At 34.4% G+C, this 27,961-nt stretch overlaps 1 protein-coding gene across 1 annotated transcript in view; it reads right to left on the minus strand.

The window, feature by feature from the left end:
• Window positions 1-4,414: 4,414 nt before the first annotated feature.
• Window positions 4,415-27,961, minus strand: part of LOC149552436 (putative 12-oxophytodienoate reductase 11) — a 37,937-nt gene continuing 14,390 nt past the window's right edge. The window contains exons 2-5 of the mRNA XM_089790202.1: window positions 6,947-7,034; window positions 4,860-5,039; window positions 4,499-4,725; window positions 4,415-4,429 (exon numbers count right to left, since the gene is read on the minus strand). Of these exons, the coding sequence (XP_089646328.1) occupies window positions 4,415-4,429; window positions 4,499-4,725; window positions 4,860-5,039; window positions 6,947-7,034 (510 nt within the window). The remainder of the gene's footprint in view (window positions 4,430-4,498; window positions 4,726-4,859; window positions 5,040-6,946; window positions 7,035-27,961) is intronic.

The following is a 27,961-nucleotide window of genomic DNA, read 5'->3' on the forward strand; positions in this document are numbered from 1 at the left end:
TAGTCATACGTAGATATATGGTTAAGGACAAAGTTAACATTACAGTTAATGTTAACCTTAGGGATAGAATTAGGGTTAGGGTTAGCATTAGGGTTAGGGTTGGAGTTAGGGTTAGGGTTTGAGCTATGGTTAAGGTCAAGGATAGAATTATGGTTATGGTTATCATTAGAGTTATGGTTAAGGTTCAGATTAGAGTTATGTTTATGGTTAAGGTTAGGGTTAGAGTTATGGCCATGGTTAAGGTTAGGGTTAGAGTTATGGTTATGGTTATGATTAGGGTTAGGGTTATAGTAAGGCCAAGGTTAGGGTTAGGGTTAAGGTTTGAATCAAGGTTAAGGTTAGAGTTAGGGTTAGGGTTTGAGTTAGGATCAAAATTAAGGTTAGGGTTAGGGTTAGTGTCCAATTATGGTAGAGTCAGATCTAGAGTTAGAGTTATGCTCATGGTTAAGGCTAGGGTTATGCTCATGGTTAAGGCTAGAGTTAGAGGAAGGGTTATATTTAGAAGTTTTCTTATGGTCACAGTTATATTTAGGAGGGGAGTAAGGGTTGGGATTTTAGATTATATTTATTATTATATAAGGTGCCCTATATAATAATATGTATATTCCCACGCTCATGGATAAGGTTAGGGAAAGAAGTAGGACCATGGTTATTAGTGTTACATTTAGAATTTCATTTAGGAGGGCATTGTGTGCTATTTTTTCCCCCTATTCAACCCATCACTGATGTCTGATCTGAGAGACCTTAAATGGGATAGGTTCTTTGCAGAGGGTTAACATCGCTAAATTTGGCGGCTAACATTTTGTGTTGGCTCAATTTCTTCATTGACCACGCTGGATCATTTTTTCTTGGTTGGGTTGATTCATGCTGCGAGATTCGATAACTCTTATTTCTTCACGAGCTATCTTCCCATCTTCCCAAAAGTGCAAGATGTTGCCATGCATTCCCATTCTAACTTTTCTTTATACGCTAGTGTCTTTGAAACACTCTAAAGCCTAGAATTGCACAAGATGCTGCCATGCATCTCCATTCTGATGCATCGTCATGCTACATTGTTTCTTCAATTCTCTGAAGCCCAAAATTGCATCATGCTACCATGCATTGCCTTTCCAACATTTCCTCACTCCACAATGCTTTCATGAGTCTTTGAGACCCAAAATTGTGCCACATGGAGGGGGTTCACACCTTTTGTGCTATCTTCTTCGTTCGTTGGGAGGAATCTCTTCACTACATCTTAGTCATCCATTGGAAATAAAGCCAATCTTGATCGACGAATATGACTTAATCCTTCATTGGGAGGAGTTTCCTTGTTGCATCTCAGTCATCCTTTTTGAGGGGAGAATCTACATCGACGGTTGCAATTTAATCCTTCATTGGTGAGGATTCACGATGCATCTATGCCGTCTATTTCGAGAGGAAGACCTTCATCGATGACCATCATTCATTTTTGGGGAAACCAAATTCCCCCTTGGGATCAACCTTGCATTTTTTGTGGGAGGTTAAGACATCATGTTATCTCTTTTCATAGTTTTTTGCCAGCAACATGAATGTCTTTCCTCTTCTTTCCATGAGTCTCCATTCGAGCGCCTCCTTACGCTGCATTGTTTCTGCAATGCTCTAAAGCCCAAAATTGCGTCATGCTACTACATGTCACCTTTCTGACATTTCCTCACTCTGTATTGCTTTCGCGAGGCTCCAAGACCCAGAATTGTGTCATGTAGTGGGGGTCCCCACCTTTCGTGCTATGGTTACAATTTAGATTTTAGGGTTATGGTTAGAATCAAGGTCAATTCTAGAGTTTATAGAATATTTAGAGTTAAGATTAGGGATTAAATATACATGAGGGTTAGCATTGGGTTGTATGATAATTAAAGTTAGGATTATAGTTAGATATATCATTTAGATTAGGTTTTAGTCAGGGTTTAATCAGACTTAAGATTAGGGTGAGGATCAAGGTGAAGTCTATATTAGGGTTCATATCATGGTAGGATTGAAACTAATGTTAGGGTTAACATTGAAATTATGATTAGGGGTAAGGTGAAGATTTATATTTGGTCATGATTGTGGTTTGTGCTAGGATTAGGGTCTAAGCTATTATTAATTTTATGATTGTACCTTTAGGGTTAGGGTTTTGTTTAAGTTTATGATTATGGTTACAACTATGGTTTATGGTTCAAGTTTAAAGTTGGGAATGTGATTAGGATCAGGGATTAGTAAATTTTTTAAGAGTTCGGTTATAGGTTTACACCATGGTTAGGACCTTGGGACTGGATTTAGAGTTTAATATCATGGTTATCCATATAGGTAGGTTTAGGATTTTGATCAATATTTTGGAGTTTGTTTTTACATTATGGTTAAGGGTTAGATTTTAGGGTTAGGACTATAACCAATATTAGTGTGTAGGTTTTTGGTTTAGATTATGGTTTGGACTAAGATTTTCATTATGATTAGAGTTTAGAATATCAATAGGGATATGTTTTAGTGCTATAATTATAGTTTAATGTTGGATTATAGTTATATTGTACATCATTGTTGGGGCTAGGGCTAAGGTAGGGGTTGTTGTTAGGGTTAACTAAGGATGACAATTAGGATGGTTTATCTTTTCAAGTAGAAAAAAAAACTCATATTGATTCAAAAACAAAGAAATTATACTTCGAAAATATTTTTCTATGTCATAATAGATTCATTTATTTTAATTATTGTATTAGTTAATTAGTTGTTTGATGTTTCAAAGTAAACATGGCTTATTTTATTTAAATTTAAATAATATTATTGTTTTGAATTGAATTTAGCTTAATTGTTAATGATCATATTTATATTTCTAATATTAACTCCAATTTGATCAAAGACCAAATATATTTTTGGTATTTTTGTAAACGAACTTGCTTAACACTTCCCTATTTCAAAGTTAATAAAATATCATTTCTATTGTCTTAGATTTGAGAGTAAGTATATTAAATAAGTAATAATAAATGAACATTATGATTAATATATTTCTAAAATAAAAATATATTACTTAAAAACTTGTTTACTTTAAATGAATAAAGTACTCATTTACTTGTAAATTTTTAAAATAGAAATTAATCTACATATATATAAAATATTTATTCTTTTTCCTATTTGCATACAAATTAATTAAAATCTAAACTTTAAACTACATAAATATTTTTAAAATATATATCCATCAATAAATAGTTTAGAATAAAGTCAAATCTAAAAATTAGACACATATAGAATCTTTTTAATTTCTATATACATGTTTTTCTAATTTATTTCTACAAACATGCAACTGATATTTCTATTATCCATTTTTTTCCATTTAAAAAAAATCTAGATGTAAATAGAATTTTTTTAGATGCATGCAATCTTTCTAATTTTTTCTACATACATATATTAACATTTCTATTTTATATTTTGTTTTTACATTATGGTTATTTCAATCAAAATATGTAGATGTAAATAGAATTCTTTTCAAAAAAATTTATTTAAATTTAAATAATATTATTGTTTTGAACTGAATTTAGCTTAATTGTTAATGATCATATTTATATTTCTAATATTAACTCCAATTTGATCAAAGACCAAATATATTTTTGGTATTTTTGTAAACGAACTTGCTTAACACTTCCCTATTTCAAAGTTAATAAAATATCATTTCTATTGTCTTAGATTTGAGAGTAAGTATATTAAATAAGTAATAATAAATGAACATTATGATTAATATATTTCTAAAATAAAAATATATTACTTAAAAACTTGTTTACTTTAAATGAATAAAGTACTCATTTACTTGTAAATTTTTAAAATAGAAATTAATCTACATATATATAAAATATTTATTCTTTTTCCTATTTGCATACAAATTAATTAAAATCTAAACTTTAAACTACATAAATATTTTTAAAATATATTTCCATCAATAATTAGTTTAGAATAAAGTAAAATCTAAAAATTAGACACATATAGAATCTTTTTAATTTCTAGATACATGTTTTTCTAATTTATTTCTACAAACATGCAACTGATATTTCTATTATCCATTTTTTTCCATTCTAAAAAAATCTAGATGTAAATACAATTTTTTTAGATGCATGCAATCTTTCTAATTTTTTCTACATACATATATTAACATTTCTATTTTATATTTTGTTTTTACATTATGGTTATTTCAATCAAAATATCTAGATGTAAATAGAATTCTTTTCAAAAAATCTAGATGTATATAGAATTCTTTTAATTTTTTACATACATAAAATCTTTCTAATTTTTTTCTACATACATAAAAGAATAATTTCTATTTTCTATTTTTTATTTTCTATTTTTTAAAAAAAGCTATCATAAAGATTGATAAAAAAATTGATTGCATATGCATTCTTTATTTTGTGCACTAAATGCACAAAATAAACTGTATAGATTAAAACTTCCCATGCTGGGCATGAGAATATACAATAGAAATATTAGTTACCAAGAATAGTCGGCCATAAGCAATCAAATCTGCCTTGCCACTGGAAATAGCTTCATTACCATCATCCCGATCATAACCCCCTATAGCCAAAAATGTTCCCTTGAATGCTGTTCTTATGGGAATCAAGCTCTTTTCACTCGCTATTGTCGTCTGCGAATTATCAATCTTGGGCTCAAAGAAATGAGCGTACAATATCTTATATTTATTCAGAGCCTCCGCCATCTGAAGTCCCACTGCCTCTGGATTTGAGTCATACGCTTCTGCATGATCCGAAAATGGAGAAAGCCCCATGGATCTCAACACCATCAAACCCTGTTTGTAAAAGGATTGATTATGTCAACAAAAGGAACATTCTCTTCTTCAAACCAAGATAGATCAGAATAAAAAAACATACCTGCATCTATTGCATTCCTGGCAGCATTTCGAAAATCAGCAACTATATTGGGAATTTCCTCTGTTTTCAGAGGCCGGGGAGGAAAGAAATCTGTCACATCCTTTCGGTTCAGAAGAGGGATCTTTCCAGAGATTGATTTGCTTGTGGAGGAAACTGGAGATTGGCCATTAGGCTGATAATCTGCATTCCAATGCACCCACTAAATACACAATACACTGTTTGTTGTGGAGGAGAGCCAACCAAATTGAAATTAATTAAAATTGAAATCTAAATCAAAGTAGAATATTATAACTAATTTTGAATTTCAATTTACATCTACATCTAAATCTAAATGAAAATGTAAATAAAAAATAGAAATCTCACCTGCAAAAATGTTACTCCAAAACTTCAATGTACTCCTATTCAAAAACTCCAATCTAATCCTCCAATAACCTCCACCTCTTCCTTCCTGCAAAAACATAAAATGAAAATGAAATGAGGAGCCTTGGTTTTATAACTTCTGAGAGGCTCCTCATATCCCCCAACAGACGTCTCTTCACATTCCACGAATTTGTTTCAAATTCCCCCACTCCCCGCAAAAAATAAGCATGAATGTGCATGCAAAATTATATTTAACAAAAAAAAAAATCATATTGAGATTATTTCGCCCCTATTTTTTCGGGCCCTATTTTTTCGGGTCCTACTTTTTCGGGCCCTACTTTTTCGGGCCTATTATTTCGGCCTCCATTTGGCTTCCTATTATTTCAGCCAGCTATTATTTCGGAAATTCTTTTTTAATATTTAATTTGGAAGTTTGTAACTGCTCCCAATTCTTTTTTATTGACAAGGAATCTTGGCATATTCCCGTGCTGGGCATTTGTGCTGCCATTGTATAGAACGCCTCTCGGCGTAATCATTCTCCTCATGTTTTTTCTTTTGTTTTTTTTTGTTTAATTTTATAATATTAAATATAAAAAATGTTGATTTGGCTGAATTTATTTGAAATCATCATTTTAAAGATGATGTGAGTTTTTTTTAACTGCATTAACGACATTCATATTTGCGATTAAATAAATCACATTCTAGATTTAAAACTAATCCATTAATATCTCTAAACTCATAAATTTATGTTAGGAAATATTAGAATGGATTTAAATAAAGTTTGAGGTTTATATTTATTATTATTTTTATTTTATTAAATTATTTTAATTTATTTAATATGTACTTGTATAAATTGTATTGAAGTTAAAATCAGTTTCCAGATGCATATATGCATTTGTGGACCTTTTCTCAAATATCATCTATTATCCACCTTCATCTTAATTTTTTATTTTTGAGACCCACAATACTTCAACAACTACATATGGCAGGAACTTTGGCACTTGCACCCCTTGTTCATATTGTATCTCCATTTCAAAAAACGAATATCAAAGAGGGTAAAGTTGGTGAACAACATGGGTTATGATGATGAGAACCAAGTTAGTCTATAATATGTAGGTTCCATCTTGTAAAGAAGCTCAAGAATTCACAAGGCTCCAAGAACCACAATTGGCATAACCTCGAAACTACATGCTCGCAACTTCATAACCCCTTTTTTAGTTCAAAACATTATTAATCTTTCCTATAAATACTTGTCCTACCACATGATTTAATTATGGTGAATGCACCTATGATAGCCCCCAAATTTTATGGTACTGACGTTGCCTTTAAGTAAAAAACATATTCAAAGATCAGGCTAGATTTTCCAACAAACTAATGACTCATAAGAAAAGGAATTGCACTTTAAATGCAATGGTTAGATCTTTCTAAAAAAATTAAATCATTTTCTGTTATTTTAGTTAGCAAATATTGGTTTTGGTTTCTACTTTTTGAACTTCTTTATGTGCTTTATTACAAAGTCATTGATATTTAGTTCCACATATTACTCATTAATCAACCATATTGTTGGGGCACTATTATTGAATAGCGTCGGTCAGATATTGCAAATTATACATGTATGTGCATGTATGTTTTAGATTAATGTAAAAGCAAGTTTTGAAGGGGCCCCAAAACCCATTACATCAAAGAGAAAGATAAACCATTAAGCACAACCAGGTTTTTAAAAGGACCTGAAACCAGCCAAACAACTAAACCAGGTTTTGCAAGAACCTGAAACCAGTAGATATGACCAGTAAAATTAACCAAAAACTCTAGAATCTGAAAGGACAAACAGACTAGAGCAAAGCAGCCAGGAAGGCTATCCAAACCAGATACCAGAAAACCAGTGACAAGACCATAACACCAACCCAAAAGAACCAGTCAGCATAAGGAAACAAAAGATTATCCTTTTAAAATGAGGCTACCCTTACACGATCGAAGGGTCATATCTAAAGGGGGAGCAGAAGGCTTAGCCTTTGTCCCTTTAACCGCAATCCAACCATCCTCAAACTATAATCTTAGCCTTCTTCCCTTTAACCGCAATCCAACCATCCAAAAGGCTTATGTGCATGTATGTTATACATGCACTCGCATACATATATAATCTTAGTCTGATAATGCATCTTAGATCTGATCGAGCACTTCATATCAAACTAAGATAAAATTTGTACATATATATTTACATTCGATATCAAACATGATGGTCTTGTGAATCAATCCTTTATGTCTCTTATGTAACATATCAATCACAAATTAGTTACTAGTAACTAACTATTCTAATCCTCAGAGTAATTAGCTAATACTAACTAATCAAATTAGAAACCCATGACTTTTGATATTGAAGGATTGTGACCTATCTTGGAAGGCATCCATTGGAATCAATATATATGTGCACCGATGATTGTTGTATTGACATCGAAATAAATAAATGCTCAATACCTTCAGCAACAGATCAATATATATCATATTTCTCATTATCATTTTTATTCCATTTGATATTATATCTTATCTATATTGCATTTGCAATACACAAAGATTAACATATTGCAAATTGAGACAAGGAGATAAACATATTGTAGATCAAGAACCAGAGATCAACAACATTGTAGATTGGGCTCTCACATACAAGGCGAATCACTTATATTGAAGGTATTAAGAATTGAACATACTACGCAACATTATATAAGGTGCATTTGCTCTTATACGTGCAAGTAAAAGTGCTAACTTGTTAGTAACATGTGATTATAATTAAAAGAAACATGCAGTTTGATAGAAGCTTAGTTCATTTACATGGTATCAGAGCACACTATTATAACAAACCAAAATTAAACTTGAGTATTCAGACTGCATATATTTAACATATAAAATTCATATTTTAAAATGACAAGTGCAATAAGACTCGAGGATCGCCTTGAGGGAGCAAATAACTTCACAACATGGAAGCTATGAATCGTGATGGTGTTAGATGAAAACAAAGTAGACTCACTCATTAAAATTAAAAGTACTGAACCTGAGAATGAACCTAAAAAATCACAATGGATTAAAGAAAATAAAAAGGCTATAAAATTAATAGTGGATTCTGTACGGAGTCACATTGTGCCTATTTTAGCAAAATAAACAACTGCATATCTCATGATCAAATCCTTAAAAAACACATTTGAGATCAATAATACTAGAAGGAATCTTGCACTAAATCACATAAGCATGAACAAAGGTGAATCTGTGAATGCTTACTTTATGAGAATTATAGAATTAAGAGATCAATTGTCTAATGTTGGATATGAAATAGATAGTAAGGAATTATCTGGTGGCCTTCCAAGTTCATGGAAATTATTGAAAAAAGGCATTAGTGCAAAATCATAACTTCCTAAACTAGACCGATTGAAATTTGATTGTCTACAAGAAGAAGCTAGATTATTCAAAAATGAATCAAACAAAAATCCTTAGATGAAGACATACAAGTTCTTAATGCAAATACGAAAAAGAAAGGAAACAAGAAGAACTTCAAAAGAAAGAAGAATTTTTATGGGAAAGGAAAATATAGAAAAGATACTTCTCAAGTTCAATGTTTTAAATGTGACCAATATCGGCACTATGTTGTAAACTGTCCTAACAAGACAAAGAAATAAGCATCTTATGTCCACATTGGAAAAGTAAACTCACAAGAAGAATCTAAAAAGTTTCTATTTTATTTCACACTATCAAATCAAGTATCAAACAAATCAAGCACATGGGTAATTGATAGTGGATCATCTAGACATATTACAGGATTTCGAGAAAATATAGAAACTATGGTAGAAGAAACTAATGAAGAAGTAACCATCGAAGATGATTTTGCACATCCTATAAAAGGTGTAGGGACTTGTACCATCAAATTTGAATCCATAATGAAAATTCAACTAAAGGATGTACTTTACATACTTGAAATCAAAATAAATTTAATATATATTTCAGCTCTTGAAGATAATGGGTACATAATCAGATTTATGAATGGGAAAGTCTTGGGTTGGCATAATCCACCACATTTAAGAAAGCCAAACTTATAGGTATATGGCAAGGTTATTTATATAAACTATGTACCGAACCTAAACAAGCTCTCATCCTTGAATCATCTACCATAAATGAAATCTGGCACAAAAGATTAGGGCACTTACACTTTCAAGCCTTAAATTCCTTGGATAAATTGGTGACTGGACTACCCAAATTAAACTCCTCACATTGTGGAACATGCAAAGGATGTACTCTAGGGGAAAACCCCAAAGGATCATTCCACTCTAGCACTAGTAAAACCAAAATATATTGGAACTAATCCACTCTGATCTTTATGGACCCGTGTCAACACCCTCTAAGGGAGGAGCCCTATACTATGTAATCTTCATAGATGATTTCTCAAGGAAAACATGGATATATTTCTTAAAATACAAAGAATATGAGGAAGTCCTAAATAGATTCAAAGAGTTCAAAGCTCTAACTAAAAATTACTCTGAAAGAAAATTAAGACCTTGAGAATTAACAATGGAATAGAGTACATTTCAAAATTGTTCAAAGAATATTGTATTAGTTATAGGATTAAGAGGGAGTTCACTGTACCCTACAATCCTCAACAAAATGGGGTAGCTGAAAGGAAAAATAGTACTATTGTAGAGGCAACAAAATCCATAATGTTTGATCAAAATCTAGATTTCTCTTTCTAGACAAAAGCATCTAGGGTAGGTGATTATATTCAAAATAGATGTCCACATTCCCATCTTGATAATAAGACTCTTGAAGAGACCCTTATGAGATTGAAACCTGACATAAGGCATCTAAGAACATTTGGATGCCCAATGTACATTCATGTACCCAAAGAGAAAAGAATTAAACTAGAACCCTCTAAAAGAAAAGGAATCTTTGTGGGATATAGTGAAACATTAAAAGCATATAGAATATTCATTTCTAGACAAAGGAAAATAGAACTTAGTAGAGATTTTATATTTGACAAAGATATTACTTTTTAAAAGAGCAAAGAATTATGGTGAGCTAGAAAATCACAATCCTACCATAAACAAAGATGCATGTTCTACTCCTAAAACTCAGTTAGAACATCCTGAAGACACTTCTTATGAAAGTCCACCTGAATCAGAGAATCAGAATGAGTGTCTTCTTGAAGATCAAAATTCCAATGAAAGGAAACAACCACTTTGGGCTAAGAAAATTTTAGAGGAAGTTGAAAATTTTGCAGCACCGTATGGAACCTTTAGAAAAAGAAAAAGACACCACAAACTAACATATAATGCATTGATGAGTGAAATTCTCAATTCTGAACTAGCAAATGTTGATGAAGCCCTCAAACAACAAGCTTGGAAGGATGCTATGACATAAGAATATCACTCCATCTTCAAAAATGATGTTTGGGATATAATTCCTAGACCTGAGGGAACATCAATTGTTTCTTCCAAATGGTTGTTCAAGATTAAACATGTTGCAGATGGTAGCATAGAAAAACACAAAGCATGTTTTGTTGCCAGAGGATTCTCATAGAAGGAAGGCATTGACTGTGAGGAAATTTTTGGACCTATAGCCCATTATACCTCTGTTCGAGTTATGCTAGCTATTACAGAAGCCAAAGGTTCGAAGGTTCACCAAATGGATGTGAAAATTGCATTTATAAATGAAACAATAGAAGAAGAAGTCTATCTCGAGCAACTTGAAGGATTTATAGTTCGTAATGCAGAAACTCATGTATGAAAACTTAAGAAGGCTCTATATGGTCTCAAACAGGCTCCTCGAGCCCGGTATGAAAGAATTGACAAATACCTAATGAGGTTAAATTTCTCTAAAAATGTTGTTGATCCAAATCACTACTTTAAATATATAAATGGTGATATGATAATTTTAATTCTTTATGTTGATGACCTATTACTCATAGGAGAAGATCACCTTATTATATAATGCAAAAGAGATTTAACTTCGAAATTTGAAATGAAAGACTTGGAAATTCTTCACTACTTTCTACAAATGGAAGTATGGCAAAAACTTGATGGTATCTTTCTGAATCAAGGAAAATACACTATTGATATACTTAAAAGATTTGGAATATTGAATTGTAGACCTATGTCCACTCCCATGGACAAAAACTTGCACAAATTAAAGGAATCTATATCAAAATCCAAATTCACAAATCCTAGACTCTATAGACATATTATTGGATCACTTATATATCTGGTCAACACTTGGTCTAACATGTGCTACGCAGTAAATGCTTTAAGTCAGTTCATGTGTAAACCTCGTGAAATTCATCTTGTTGTTGCTAAGCATATTTTGAGATACCTACAAGGTAATATTGGATATGGCCTTAAATACAAGAAGAATCATCTTGATTTACATGGATTCATAGATTCTGATTCGGCTAGCTATGTGGCAAATCGGAAGAGTGCATCTGGGTATTGTTTCAATCTAGGATCCACTATGATCTCTTGGACAAGCAAAAAACAATCCTTTGTTGCACAAAGCTCTACTGAAGCGGAATATATTAAATTACTTTTGGAACTAGAGAAGCTATATGGCTTACAAAGCTAATTGTGGGACTATTTGGAAAACCTCTATAGACATTCTCACCAGGCCTCTTTCTAGAGTTAAAGTGGAGCACTTTAGAAAGAAACTTGGTATGATCGAAATGTAATTGAGACCCAATCTCTAAAAATTATTTCATGTATAAAATTATATATATTCAAAGATGTTTAAATGTGTAAACTCTTTTGCCATATGTGTTACTCTATGACTTATGGCCCCTCTACTTGTATACATTACATTAAGATGACAATTTTTCTGATAATGTATACTTGTATTACCATTGTGAAGTGACAACTTTACAATGTTTCCTATCATGATGGATTTCATGTGACATGATATCTTTTGTAGGTCATGATAGTAGAATTTCCTGAAACATGTTGATGAGATACCATGAGATGTGATGTCTTTCAAATCATTATGTTCCTTATGAGATAATCATGGTGAGACACCATGTGTTATGGTAGACATCATGCGACGTGATGTCAGTGAACATACCATAACAAGGATATATGAATATCATGAGACTTGATATTCATCAATATCATGAGACAAGGATTGATGAGTACCATAAACATAGATCTAGGGTTAAGTGGCTTATGGAAGGCAATGGGAGCATGCCTTTCTTTCACATATCAACTTCTAAACATAAGAGGAGAAGCACCATCTGGAAACTCTTTGATAATAACAGTATTGAACTCACCAATGAGGAAGATATTAGAGATTTGGCCACTAGATATTTCCAAGGAATATATAATCCTCTTCAAATGCAAGTCGATCAAAATATAGAGGATGATTTTCTAGAGGTCATAAACTTGGTGTTTGATGATAGAACAAATTGAGATTTGATCAAAAAAGTGTCTAAAGAAGAGGTTAGAGAGGCATTTTTTGTCATGGGAGCCTTTAAGGCTCCAGGTATAGATGACTTCCCTAGGGCCTTTTTTCAAGAGTTTTGGGATATCATTAAGTATGACCTAGTTCATGCAATTTTGGACTTTATAAGAATGGGTATAATCCTTAGAGAGCTAAACTAGACTATTATTGATTTGGTTCCTGTAATACCCCAAAATTGGCTCATTGCCATTTCAACCAATTCTGGTCTATTTTTTATCAATCCTAAGACCTATTCTAATAGGCAATCCTCATTCGGCTACTCGCTACTTGACTTAATTGTCAGATGCAGAAAACCCAAATCTGCATTCATCATACTCTTTATTTAATACCTATAGTATTGACTCATATTAGTCACATTAAACCTATTGATTAATATTTAATTTAATTACTGAGTATTTATACTTTAATTAAATTAAATCATATCCTAAGGCTAATGTACTATGGAATTAAATTTATTTAATTTAATAAATGTGCCTATTTTAATTAATTAAACAAAATTATTTGATTAAATAGAGAAAGCTATTTCTAATTAATTAAATGAAGTTATTTAATTAAATGGGAAGTCATTCCTAATTAATTAAATGAAGTTATTTAATTAAATGAGAAAAGCATCTTTTATTAATTAAATAAAATTATTTAATTAAATGAAAAAGGTAATTACGAGAGCATATCTCATCTTATTAAATTAAATTTGGAAGAGAATCTATGACGCGTCATAAGATTCCTCAACCCACTTAAAGCCAAGAATCTATGACGAGTAAGTCAAACAGGGACATGCGTAAGAGGTAATAATGACTTCAATCCTCACCGTTGATTGAAATCGATCTCAACCGTTGATGGATTCCAGGAAAGTCTATTTAAGAGACCCTTCTCCCTTCATTTCAAAAAAGGATGAATTGATTTGCTATTGGATTGCTATTGAAATTCATGCTCACTTACATTTCTTGCATGCATTCTCATTCTTAGTTTGATCTCATTTTAGTTTAATCATGCATATGCTTAATCTAGTTTACTTTATTTGTTCTTAGATTACATTGCATCTTTCATTCTAGATTAATCTGCATTCTCATATAGATTAGTCGTACTTTCTTACAAATCCTTCATTCTTAGAGGGTCTGGTTGCTTAAATACTTCGAATCTGAGGATATCTGATAAGCAATTCCCTTTAGATAGAAGGCAACAGGTCGCTTTGCAGGGCTAATTTTCGAATGAACAATCCAATGTTCATTCCGGGATGAATCCGCATACAATGACCGTGTTGAAGTGTCTGTGAGGTTCAGAGGCCCACATTTCACAGATACATTTTTGGCACCCACCATGGGGCAACCCACCTTTGCTTGCTGGTTTTTGTGCAGATTTGTTTGCAGACTCGAAGAAACCCTAGATTCGAAATATTTGCTCATATCTTTCAAACGGATGCGTTTTTTGATCTGAAATTTTTTTTTTAGGGCGGTGATATATCCAAGAAGCTTTGGTCCAATTTTCAGACTTTTTTGAAACGTTTTCGAGCTTTTATGATGTTTTCTTCATTTTTCATAAAAAATCATTTTCAGGCGTAAATCAGCACATTTTTCAAAAAAATTTACAGTTTCGGAAAGCTCTTGGAATTTTAAATATAGTTGGTTCTTTGTGTTTCAATTTTAGAGGTCATATTATGGGTCAATAATTTAATTTGCAAAAACTGGTCTGTTTTGACAAAACAACTCCCTAGGGCACAAATTAAAATATCTTTTCAAAAATTTTGCATTTTTGGAAAGCTCTCTAATTTTTGATAGGGCTTACTTTTTTGTATTTTTAGTTTTGGATCCGAATTCATCTCATGTAGATCTTATCTTTATGACTAAGTCAAAAATCAATTGAAAAAAAAAAAGGCATTGAATGAATAGTTTGCATTTCATTTTTACAATGAATCAATGCATAATGTGGGCTTTCATTTGGGTTACTTGCTGATTATCATCACTCTTAAAAATTATATTTTCAGATCTAACCTTGATTTTGCATGAGTTGACATATATTACATTCATGAGTTTGTTGCTTTGTTCATTGTGAGCGAGCGATCAAGTGTAAACGAAAGGTACAACAAAGAAAAGACACGTTGCGAGGATTACCAGGTAATTTTTTTTGACTAATAACTCTTCATTGGGAGCTAAAACAAACATCTCTTGTGTCAAGATTGTGTGTGTATTTCTTTTCATGTTCTCATTTTACAACACATGCATAATTTGATACTAGGTTGTGATCTCCATTAGTTTCCATTTAGCAGGCTTAGTTACTTGTGATAGATCTAATTAGCTATCTTGGGTTATTGGACTCGCTAATCCACCAGCCCCTCGTTCCACCCTGTGGTTGCAAGCTTAGCACCACGTTAAATAGGGGAGGGGTCTACAGGACAGAAGTGTTAAATGTTCCACTAGGCAACCCTTTTGTGCTTTTTAGAACTCACTAGTTTCTGAGTTGTGGACTCGTTTTGGCTTGTGTGAGGGGTTAAATGTTCCACATCTTTGGACTCACCTTACATTAGTTAAAGTGTTAAGTGTACCACCTTGTGCTCTTTGGTTGCTTTTGGATAGATTTACTTTCGGGAATTAACATCTATACACACATAGTAATTAGGCCTCATGAAAACTATTCATGGATCTTGAGAGAGTGGGTTCCTAGTGAAACTCCTCTCTATGATGGATTCCTTGTAGGTGGGGAGGATACTTTGAGCATCTCGCAGATAGATGAATCTTCAACTTTTTGATTGAGGCATCCTTTCTCTGGAGAGGTTGATAGATCACTAGGAGTTGATATCATAGATCTTTAAGAGATACTCTTAGTTTAGTGTGTCGGATTAATCTGTCTGCTTTGATTGGGCTAAAAGTGAAAAGGTGTCAAAACCTTGGATCTGGAAGCTAAGTCCCCTTGTGGTACACTATTGTGAGTCGGTCACCTTTAGAGAGGGTTAACCGTAGCAGACAATCCCTCTACAGGGCAAACTACGTTGACGGAACCTCAAGCGGTAATAGCCATGTTCGCCATGGTAGTGACAATCGCTATATAAATGTCCTTGTGGAAGAAATCTCCACGGGTGTGGTTCATTGTGGGTTGTCAGATCTCCCCAGTAGCTCTTGAAGATTAAGTTCTCAGACTGTGTCAAAACCTCAGTGCGCCAGGATTGGAGGTCACCCCTGTGAGTCATAAAAGTTGCAGAGTCAAACCATTACTAAAAACTTTAGAGAGGCCAAACTTTTTCATTTTTTAGGAATGTGTGCAATGATTGCAAAACTCTTTGAAAACATACACAATTAGCTCTCTTAGGGATTAGCACAAACTAAGTCACTTGATTGTTCATGCGCAAGGTTGCTTTTTCCCTTGCTCATTATTTTCAGACGTGCTTGATATCACCTACTTGCTATTCTACGTGCCTGTTTATCTACCTGGTTACTAAAATGAATCAACAATCTGTCCAGAACTGTCTGAAATCTTCAAAGTCTTTTCAAAATCCAGTTCAGTTGTCAGTCTAGTTTCCATTTTCGCACACAGTTTGCAAACTTTTGCGCGAATACTTGTTGTCCTACTACTTCTTCACGTAGCTTTGTCCAAGTTCTCATGCAAACAATTGCACATCTCCATGTGAGATCTTTATGCTATCCAAGTTAACCTTGCACTACTTTGCGTGGCTTACATCACATCCTTGTGTGAAATCTTTATGCTATCTAGAGTCTTTGCATGGCCCTGTGTACTTTCTCATGTGCCTTTCAGAGGATCTTCACGTGAGATCTTGAGTCTGAACTGTCAAGTTAGTCTGTTAGAGTTATTTGTGCTCTGTACCAAGTTTGTTTCTTGCATCAGTTTACTACTTCTCTATCTGAAAACAGTCTGAAATATTGACATCCTTCTTAGCTAATGACTTGTGATCCATACTTTAACTAGTCTTGTCTCTCAGTTATCTTGCTCTTGTCCTTTAGTGCGTGTTGTACTCTGTGTTATGATAGTCATAATCTTTGGCTGTTCTAGCCTTCAAATCAGACTATTCGTGCCTTAGTATACAACACTCTTATCTTGTCCCATTCAGACTAAGTTCTAGTGTGGTCCTTGTCTAAGCTTCTGCTTTTTGTCATTGTCTATGACTGTGGCAACTTGACTTATGTTCTAAAACTTGGCTGTCACTACTTGAAACATAGTACATCAAAATGGCTAGCAACAAATGTGCTAAATCCAATATTCTGAGTGAGGAAGAAAAGCTACTCATTGCAAACATGAAGCAACAAATCCAATCAATGAGTGCTCAACTTCAAAGACTAAAAGAAGAGGAAAACATATCATCGAACAAATTCTCTTTGAGAAAAATTTTCCCTTTCTCCTCTGACAACCAAAAATCACATTCTTGTGATCTTGAATCCAAGACATCTAAGAACACCTCACATACACCCAAGAAATCTAGGAATATCTTTGAAAACAAACCTTGGGAACCTAAACCAAAGCGTGATTTCACACCTTTGAGAAAATCTTATGAATTAATCTTGGAAGAACTTCTTGAAGAAAAACTCATTACTTTACCTAAGCTCACTTTGGCGGGAGTTTCCTTTATGAGTAACTATTGTGCCTATCATAGACATAATTTACATAAAACCTCCCATTGTAAGGAGCTAAAAAACAAGATCCAAGATCTCTTTGACAATGGTATAATTCAAAAATCTAAGCTCTCAACTACTAAAGATTCTACTCTCAAGAAGGATCAACCTCATGAAACCATGTCTAGTAACGGTTCAAACACAACTTCTACTTCCTCCAACATACATCCACCTTCTAAAGTGTCCAATCTTTCCAACACATACTCACCAAACAAAGAACTCACTACTCCCCCAATTGACTATGTGTACCCTCAAGGACTACCTTTAAAGGAAGCTCAAGCTAATCTTGACTTAGCTGCAAACCTCTCCCATACTACACAAAGCAAAGATCCAAAACCTCCATGTGTTGCTCCTCCTATTATCCCCAATCCAACTATTCCTCCATTGTCCCTTCAAGTGCCTGTTATGGAGACTCTAGAAATATATTCGAATACAGATTTAGATACTCCCTCATCCTTGGATTTGGTTTCATGTCAAGAGGACCACTTAAATGATGAAGAAACAAATGTTGATCAAGACCAAGATTCCTTCATCCCCTTTCAAGTCTTCCAAGATCTTGTGCCTCCATCTCAAGAGCCACATAGTCCTCCATCTCCCATGTCATGCACCTCTACTAAGCAAGATCAAGATGTTCCTTCCACCATCCTTAAGGATATTACAAAAGACCAAGAGAAGGATACTTTTCCTATGTTACCCAAAATTCCTTTTGAAGAGAAAAGTGTTCCCTCGCTCTCCTATTCTACCTCGCTACATTCACTTCCAAACTATGCTCAAGCTTTAAATACTCCCGTCAAAGGTATTGCTCCTATAATAGTTATTCATAAATCTATTGATGACTTTGGTCATATTGCTCACTCTAAAGATGCTGATATCCCTACTCATGGTCCATTCACATCTTCTAAATCTATCCTTGGTCCCTACCCATCCAAGCTAAAACATTCAAGTCTTCCATCCATATTGGGACCTTATGTTCCTCTATCTCATATTGCCACTACTAGCTCATTACACATTCTTCCTACCCTACCTCAAGATCAACAAAGATACACATACTTGAACTCTTCACATTCATCTTTCCATCCAAACTAGGCATATTGGCCTCATTCATCCACAAGTCCCAAGTCCTTTGGAAGCAATCTGGATGATCAACTCAAACACAAGTGCATGAATCCATCCTCAAAAGTTCACTATGTCTCCTCTAATCGACATGCGAACATCAAGAAAAAAAAAGAAAAAAGAGACCACAAAGGTCCACTATTCAAAGAGCTCAACCAAAAACAATGTGGGTTCTTAAATCTGTTCTTGAAGAAATGCGTTCCAAAGCATCTAATGAAAAATCAAAAGCTATATGGATTCCCAAGTCTCTTTTGAAGGACTTGAATATTGAAAACAAATCAAAGTTGACATTCAAGTTTCCAAAGGCTTCCACTCCATCTTCTTCCCAACATCTTCCTAAAAAGGTTTCAAAACCTTCTACTCCACCCCTCTCCAAAATGGCTTTGCTACCTCATATATCTAAGCATCAATCTATTTCATCCATATTTCCTCCATCATTCCACTACCCTTCAAGGTGTGTGTCAATGTTGATCTTTCCTAATATCTCATCCACCCTCATGAGATTCTCTAAATCTTATGCATGCTTGCCATCATTGCTTGTTTTAGTCTTCCAAAACCAACAACCTTATCCTCCATCTACCTCTCATTTTTCTATCATTTCGCTTCCATTACCTTATCAGCATCTTTGAGTGTACCTTGCTATGGCCTTGGCTTATCATAACTTATCTTTCTTATAGGAGCACTATTCAAATTGAAGAAAGGCTTGAATTCTTTCCAAAAAAATTAAAAATCCAAAAAAAAAAAAAAAAAAGTGCCTTGGTGAAAACCTGGAAACAGGCACCTTGGTAGCAAAAGTAAAGAAAAATAAATTTTTCCTATGGTGAAAACCACTTCTTGTGGCACCTTGGATAAGTACCATGATGAAAACCTGGCAAACAGGCGTCATGCATAATTCTTCCATCCATGACATCCTATCATGATCTTGCTTATCCTTCAGATGACCTCTTTTCCAAAGTCATTCACTCATAACCTCCATAACAAACTTTGTTATCCTATTCAGTTAACCCTTTGGTCTTGATCAATGAAAGAAAGAAGAAAACTCAGTTCTTAGCAATCCCTTGACATGGTCATTTTCTTTGGTTACTTACACGATACCCTTCATTACACCATGAGCTTATATCATTTTCCCTAGCCTGGGTAATCTTGTGAAGGCTTTCCTTGAGGGTAACATTCACCGCTTCATATTCTTTGTCTATCCATCTCTGCTTATCCACTCGCTTGCTACTACATCTCATCTTACACCTTGCTAGACACTAGAACAAACTCAAGCTGATCCTTCTTGAGAGCTAGTAATCTCTGAAAAAATCTAAAAATCAGAAAAAGTCCTAAAAAAAAAATAGTTATCCTGGTGAAAACCTAGCAATAGATGCCTTGGTAACACCAAAAAAATCAAAAAAAAGAGAAAAATACAAAAAAAGAGAAAAAAGAGAAAAATACAAAAAAAGAGAAAAATACAAAAAAAAAGAAAAAAGAGAAAAATGCAAAAAAATCAAAAAAAGAAAAAAATACAAAAAAAAAAGTCTTGCCAAGAAGGTGAAAACCTGGTAAACAGGTGCCTCTTGTTCCCAATGCTCCATCTTGCAGCACATCTTCTGGCTATTCTGTACAGTCACTTTCACGCTTTTACTTTCCTACTTTTCCTACTCATGTATCCATGGATTGATTCTTGTCCCAGCTCGGGGGCATACCCCCTTAGTGTCACTTTTTTTTGAGGTTCTCCTCATAGAATCTCTTTCGCGATAGTCACCAGTTGTTTCAACTGCGTCTTCCTACTATCGCTAGTGTCACACTTTTCGAGATTCTCCTCATAGAATCTCTTTCGCAATAGTCACCAGTTGTTCCAGCTGTGTCTGCCTACTATTGCTTAGGTCACGTCTCCAGCTTCATTTATGGAAGATCTCTATTGCGTCAGTCACCAATCATTCTGGCTATGTCTGTCTACTGTCGCCCAGTCCGCTTTAGGTTCTTCATCATGAAGATTCCTCTTTGACATTAGTCACCAGTCGTTCTGACTGTGTCTACCTACTATTGTCACCTTACTAAAGAGATTTCTTTTGAATGTATTCTGGACATTAGCACTTGACATCAATCCCAAAACATTAAATTCAAAACTGATATACTTGTTTGGATATGTTGAGCATTTTCTTTGTTTTCTTTGTTTTGCTTTATCATATCTCCTTGAGAAACTTGATGATGTCATCTTCGACTAGAGAAGTAATGACTGGGGGCATGATTTTTTTTATTTTTTTTTTGCTTGTTGTTTGCGTTTTAGTTCAATAAGTTGATCTACTCCTATAAGAGGGGTGTCCACTATAAGAGCCTCCATCTCGTATTGGATGGCCGTTTGTACCTCGACTCCTTTTATAAGAATACGTCAATAATGTTGGTGCTTCTCCTTGTTTGTTGGAGTGAACTCTTCATGCTACAGTAAATACTAATACTCGTCCTGCTAAGTGAACGTACGGGTCACTACGAGTATATTTAGCACACTTCTGTCTCAGGTTACGAACGCAAGGGTCGTTGCGGACAGAATGAATACTAAATACTTAGCATAAGAAAGATCTCCCGTGTGTTTGGTGTGCCTGTTACGCAAGCAACATTCAGGTCATCCTAGCATTTATGCTTTGATGCTTATGTTAACTTGCTACATTAAGAGGGACAAATGTTCTGGTCATTCTGGCTTCTTGTGCCTCGAATGCTTACATTTAATCTTGACAAACCGATAACGTATGTTATATTCATATTTCCATGATTGCAATGTTAGTGGGAATTGTATAACCTACGAGCTTTGTTAGATATCCAGTGATGATAAATCGTCGAGGCTTGGTAACCAGACCTAGGGTTGCATCTAGTTTAAGGTTGCATCTAGCCTAGGGTTGCATTTAATATAGTCTTGCATTACATACTTCACTTGTATAAGCATGCGATTCAATTGCGAATCTACTTTCACCTTCTCTGATGAGGGATTGTTGATCTCTTCAAAGTATCATGTTCTTCACGACTGCACAAATGATCGGTTAATCACTCTTTTGGCTACTTTGGCTACTAAGAACCCTTTTTTTTTTTCGGGATCAAATTCGAAATCTGACACACCTAAGTGCCTCAAAAATGTGTTTTAAAATTTTGGCAACCAATGCAATCGAACGCTTGTGCAGCTCAAATCTTTCTGATACTTTATGATTCTTGGAATCCTTTCAACTTTACATTCTCAATATTTTCACAATTCATTCTAAAAATAGTCAACTTAAGTCAACTATGGCTGAATCTGGTCAACTTTTGGTCAAACTTGGTCTTTTGGATCTTGAAATCACTTTGGATCAATCTCCAAATTTCTTTTGATCATTCTGATCTCTTCTTATGTCTTCAGATCTTTCTGATCTCTTCATATTTCTTCAAATCATTTCTTTTGATCATTTTGATCTCTTCCTATGTCTTCAGATCTTTCTGATCTCTTCATATTTCTTCAAATCATTCTGATCTCTCCAAATTTATTCAGATCGTTCTGATCTCTTTATATTTCTTCAGATCATTTTGATCTCTTTATATTTCTTCTAATTGTTCTAATCTCTTCTTTATTCATTATGATCTCTTCTACATTCTATTAAATCTCAGATTTCTTCTACTGCTTTACATCATATTTTTGGTGTGTCATCTTTCGATTTCGCTCCCGAGGGGGCAGGATGATTACATCATTGAACTTGAATTTCAAATCAATCTGAATCTTCATCGCTTCGGGCATCTTGTTCCTATCTTATGTCCTTTTCACTTGGGGCATCTCATCACTCAGAGCATCTTGTTCCCTTCTATTTGGCATCTTTTCTATCTTTCTTATCTTTTCATCAATTGATCAACCTTATAACAACTCTTCTTAGAGTTCGATGGACAGGTATTGGGACAGTCTAAACCCCGACTCCTGAGGATCAAGCCTTGTTCTGGGGATGATTCTATGACTCATGATTGGACCTTGTTATCTTTTATCAATCTCAGGTATCTAGGTGTTCTATCTGGATCCTTGAAGGTTAAGCTTCGTTCTGGAGATAATCTTCTAAATGCTTTCAATCTCAGGTATCTAGGTGTTCTATCTAGATCCTTGAAGGATAAGCTCCGTTCTGGAGATAATCTTCTAAATGCTTTCAATCTCAGGTATCTAGGCGTTCTATCTAGATCCTTGAAGGTTAAGCTCTGTTTTGGAGATAATCTTCTAAATGCTTTCAATCTCAAGTATCTAGGTGTTCTATCTGGATCCTTGAAGGTTAAGCTCTGTTCTAGAGATAATCTTCTAAATGCTTTCAATCTTGGGTATCTAGGTACTCTGCCTGGATTCCTTGGGATTAAGCTCTATTCTAGAGATGGTCCTTAAAAGCTTATCAATTGGTCTATGTGTCATCAATTACAGACCCAATCTTGTCCTCTTGATCCTCGCATCACACTTTTCTGATTTTCTTTGAATTGAACGTGCTGCTTGCACATTTGCACATTCATTCAAAGAGGGGCAAAATGTAATACCCCAAAATTGGCTCATTGCCATTTCAACCAATTCTGGTCTACTTTTTATCAATCCTAAGACCTATTCTAATAGGCAATCCTTATTCAGCTACTCGCTACTTGACTTAATTGTCAGATGCAGAAAACCCAAATCTGCATTCATCATACTCTTTATTTAATTCCTATAGTATTGACTCATATTAGTCACATTAAACCTATTGATTAATATTTAATTTAATTACTGAGTATTTATACTTTAATTAAATTAAATCATATCCTAAGGCTAATGCACTATGGAATTAAATTTATTTAATTTAATAAATGTGCCTATTTTAATTAATTAAACAAAATTATTTAATTAAATAGAGAAAGCTATTTCTAATTAATTAAATGAAGTTATTTAATTAAATGGGAAGTCATTCCTAATTAATTAAATGAAGTTATTTAATTAAATGAGAAAAGCATCTTTTTATTAATTAAATAAAATTATTTAATTAAATGAAAAAGGTAATTACGAGAGCATATCTCATCTTATTAAATTAAATTTGGAAGAGAATCTATGACGCGTCATAAGATTCCTCAACCCACTTAAAGCCAAGAATCTATGACGAGTAAGTCAAACAAGGACATGCGTAAGAGGTAATAATGACTTCAATCCTCACGGTTGATTGAAATCGATCTCAACCGTTGATGGATTCCAAGAAAGTCTATTTAAGAGACCCTCCTCCCTTCATTTCAAAAAAGGATGAATTGATTTGCTATCGGATTGTTGTTGAAATTCATGCTCACTTACATTTCTTGCATGCATTCTCATTCTTAGTTTGATCTCGTTTTAGTTTAATCATGCATATGCTTAATCTAGTTTACTTTATTTGTTCTTAGATTACATTGCATCTTTCATTCTAGATTAATCTACATTCTCATATAGATTAGTCGTACTTTCTTACAAATCCTTCATTCTTAGAGGGTTTAGTTGCTTAAATACCTCAAATCTGAGGATATCTGATAAGAAATTCCCTTTAGATAGAAGGCAACAGGTCACTTTGCAGGGCTGATTTTTGGATGAAAAATCCAATGTTCATTCCAGGATGAATCCGCATACAATGACCGTGTTGAAGTGTCTGTGAGGTTCAGAGGCCCACATTTCACAGGTACAGTTCCTAAGATGGAAGATGCTACTGACTTGAGGAGTTTAGACCAATCAACCTGTGCAATACCATCTACAAGATCCTTTCTAAGGTTGTGGTGAATCACATTAAGCCTATTTTGGACAAAGCTATTAGCCCCACTCAGAATGATTTTTTCATTGGGCATCAAATCCTTGATGCAATGATAACCTCTCATGAGGTTCTTCATTCTATGGAGAAGAGTGAAACCTGGATATGGCGATGAAAATTGATATTTTAAAAGCATATGACATGGTTAGGAGATAATTTATGCTCATAATCCTAAGAAAGTTTCACTTGTGGAGAGGTTTGTCTCTTTGTTTGGGGAAATGATTAATATTGTTCAATTTTTAGTTTTAACCAATGGTTCTATTGGGGAATTCTTCATGGTTGAGAGAAGGCTTCGATAAGGAGACCCTCTATCACCCTACTTATTCATTAGGGTAGCTGAAATTCTAGGGAGAAACCTTTTGGCTATTATTTCTCAGGGTAAAATTGTGGGACTCAAACTAGCTACGATCCTTCCAATAGAGGTTCTGCAACAATTTGTGGATGATTCCTTTCTATACAATTTATCCTCTATTATGGAAGCCAAATCCTAGAAGAGAATCTTGGATCAATATGTTGAAGTCTCTGAACATCGCATTAACCATCAAAAAAGAAAACTATATTTCTTTAACATGAAAATGACGCTCCAACAAAGGATAACAAGGGAATTGAATTGCCAAGTGGTCGGCCTCTTAGACACATATCTAGGCCTCCCCCTCATGGTGAAGGAAGTTACCTCCCGATTTTGGAACACGATTATGGAAAGAATGTAGATGAAGCTAGCAGGTTGGAAAGGTAAGGTGCTTAGCAATGCTAGTAAATTACAACTCATTGTTGCCTCTCTCCAGGGGATTCTAGTGTATTTTTTCTCTAGGTTTAAGATATCTAACCCTTTTAGAGATGTCCTTGAAAAAATTCAGAGAAACGTTTTGTGGTCAGATATCCTTGGCCAGAGATGTTCCTCCAACCATCCCCTCATTAAAACAACCTAAAAATATATCCTCCCTATGGGAATTTTCCCCACTGGAGGTGATCTTCTACATAATTATGGCTCTAATTAGAGAGTGTAATCTAATTTGGAAATGGAACCCACTACCCCACCCCCCTACACAACTAAAGAAGAGTTGGGATGAATTATGGGAAATATCTCATTTAGTTTTTAAAAGTGGATAATATGAAGGTCCAAAAAAGAAAGTATATTAGGTGGAAGTCAACCCCCTCCCACAAATTGGTGGAAACTTAATTTCGATGGATCAGGGGGAATGATGGGGCGACTGTTGGAAGGGTTATTTGGGATGAACAAGGGATATGCAAGAAGTTGTGGGAAAGTTTTTAGCAATGAGGCTGAAGCATTGGGTCTTCTCTAGGGAATGGAGATTGCATGTAGCTTGGGAATTCAAAATCTAGTTGTGGAGGGTGATTCCTTACTTGTTATAAAAGGCTTTAAAGAGGTCAGTAAGATGAGATGACATGCCATATTAATTATAAGGGATGCAAAAATGTTATTAAGTAGGTTTGGGGAATTTAAAATTCAACATTTGTACGATGAAGGGAATCAAGTGGCTAACAACCTGGTGGGGTATGGACATGGAGCTATCAATCATCAAATTTGGGAAAAAAGAGTACGATTTGCTAAGAACAATTATTTTTCTCACTCAAAAAGGTAGACTTTTCATGTCATGATGAATATTTCAAAAATGTGCTTTATGGTTGTTGTCATCATAATTACACTATACTTGGCAGGGTTTTGGTGATGGTAAGTTTGAAATGGTTCACCTTTTTATTAAATACTTTAATTATGACATTATTCCCTAAGTGCAAACCTGTTACTCAATGCAAGATTTGGAATGATTATTTGCAATCCCAAAGGATGGGAATTCCTTTCCATTGATGATTGCTTTTATGGAAAGGCTACAGAGGGGTGATGAGCTGCCATGATGGGAATATAATTTATTTCATATTTAATTTATAACAAACCCAAGTGTAATCAAAACACCATAGGGATTTTTATTTGTTAAATTTGTCATCAGATGCTAAAAGTGTTTTTTCTAGTTTCTCTACGACTTTTGTGGGTGTTTGTGAGTAGTATGGCTATTGAGATAAAAAGAAGTTGTGGGTGATCTGACAGTTGATCTTGGAGAAGAAGAAATAATGGAGAGTGATAATAGTAGAATTTAGCCACCTAGAATTGAAGAGTTTATCAAGAAGGACAAGGCATCATGGACTTATTTGAAGGAAGGTGGGTTAATCACGTTTATGGAGAGCATTGAAGGGCATGATGAGAAGGTTGCCTAGTAGTTTCTGGATTCTTGGAAGAATTGTTGGATGAAGTTAAATAGAGTCTCATTTGAGATAAATGAGGAGCTGATTCCTAACACTTGTGGTTTGGTTATGGAAGGAAAGAACTAGAGAAAGAAGATGAGGGTTTCAGATGAGACTATCTTGTAGAAATTTTTCAACCCAATGAGGCTCTTGTTCGTTCCCACGGTGGCTTTACTTGCAAGAAATTACTAGAACCCTTGGATATGGTATGTTGCACCATTATGAGGTATATTACCATGGAAGAAAAAGTTAAGGTTTTTTACTATTACCGTTCTCCCATTCTTAACCCCTTTAGGAATAGGGAATGTATCTAGACTTTCCTTACCTATTATTGCATGCCATGGAAGATTGTATGTGGAATATACACAAGAATAGAGAAGAGGGCAAAAATTACACTATATACCAGCTAGCTATAATATTTTGTCTCTTTAATTTCTATAAAGGTGTCCACTCATAGATTCCTATCTTGGTCCCTTTCCCTCTCAAAATTGTTGAGGTTTCCCAAATTTCATCCCTTTCTATTAAAACCTAGGTTGAGAAGGAGCCCTCTCACACAGCGAGAAGGGTTAAAATGGAGATAATTGAGGTTTTAGATGTTCAAAGCACTAAAACTACTACTAAAATGGGAACTAATAGGTTGAGTAAGAGACTAAGGGAGAAAATGCCCTTGGCCACCCCTGCTAAGGAAAAACTTGTTAATTTTGAGCCCATTGCTAACTTTGCAAAGAGAGGTAGCCCTAAATGCAAAAAGAAATCCAATAGGAGAAACTATAGGGAGTAGGAGGAGGAAGAGTCAGGTAGTGAAGGAAAGAATGAGGAGACTTGGGTGGGTATTAGGATAGCCCTATGCCCTCCCATGTGTTTGATACACTTAAACTGATGTTAATACCATAGGGTCTAGAAAATAAGGTGATATGGGTGAATAGAGAATAGTTACTTCACTAGTTAGAATCCTTAACATGGGTGTTCAAAAATAAGGGGTGGACACTGTGAGGGGTAATGAACAGAAAGAATATAAAATAGTGGGAGGTGACACTTAGAAGGAGGAGAGAAATATGGGGCAGGAGGCTACTTTCAAACAACCATTGGGGAAGCCAAATTCTACCAAACTAGAGGAGTCTATCACTATCTTGATCAAGAAAAGTGAGGACCTGGAGGACAAGTTTGACAGAGTTAAAAAAAAAAATTGTGTAGGTGATGCATTCCTCTATCACCACCCTTCACCTCCTACAGGCTGGAAAGGGGGAAATGTAGACGTCAAAGATTCAAAGGCTACCCATTCAATGTGTGGATTTTGGGCAAATGATTGGTTGTGTAGTGCCTCTCCCATTTGTCTTCTATAAGTCATCCTGATGAATGCAACTTTGTTGATCTTTCATTGTGATGAATCGTGATTGGGACTATGAGTGGTCTACACCCTTGAGGTGATTGGCTTTATATTGTTGTATCAATTGCTTTGTTTATGCTCATGGCTGATTTATGATATTATGGTGTGATGTATGGTTCACTAAGG

Source organism: Cupressus sempervirens, chromosome 6 (genome assembly GCF_028749045.1).
Source record: "Cupressus sempervirens isolate cs-2001-9-10 chromosome 6, ASM2874904v1, whole genome shotgun sequence".
NCBI classification, from domain to species: domain Eukaryota; kingdom Viridiplantae; phylum Streptophyta; class Pinopsida; order Cupressales; family Cupressaceae; genus Cupressus; species Cupressus sempervirens.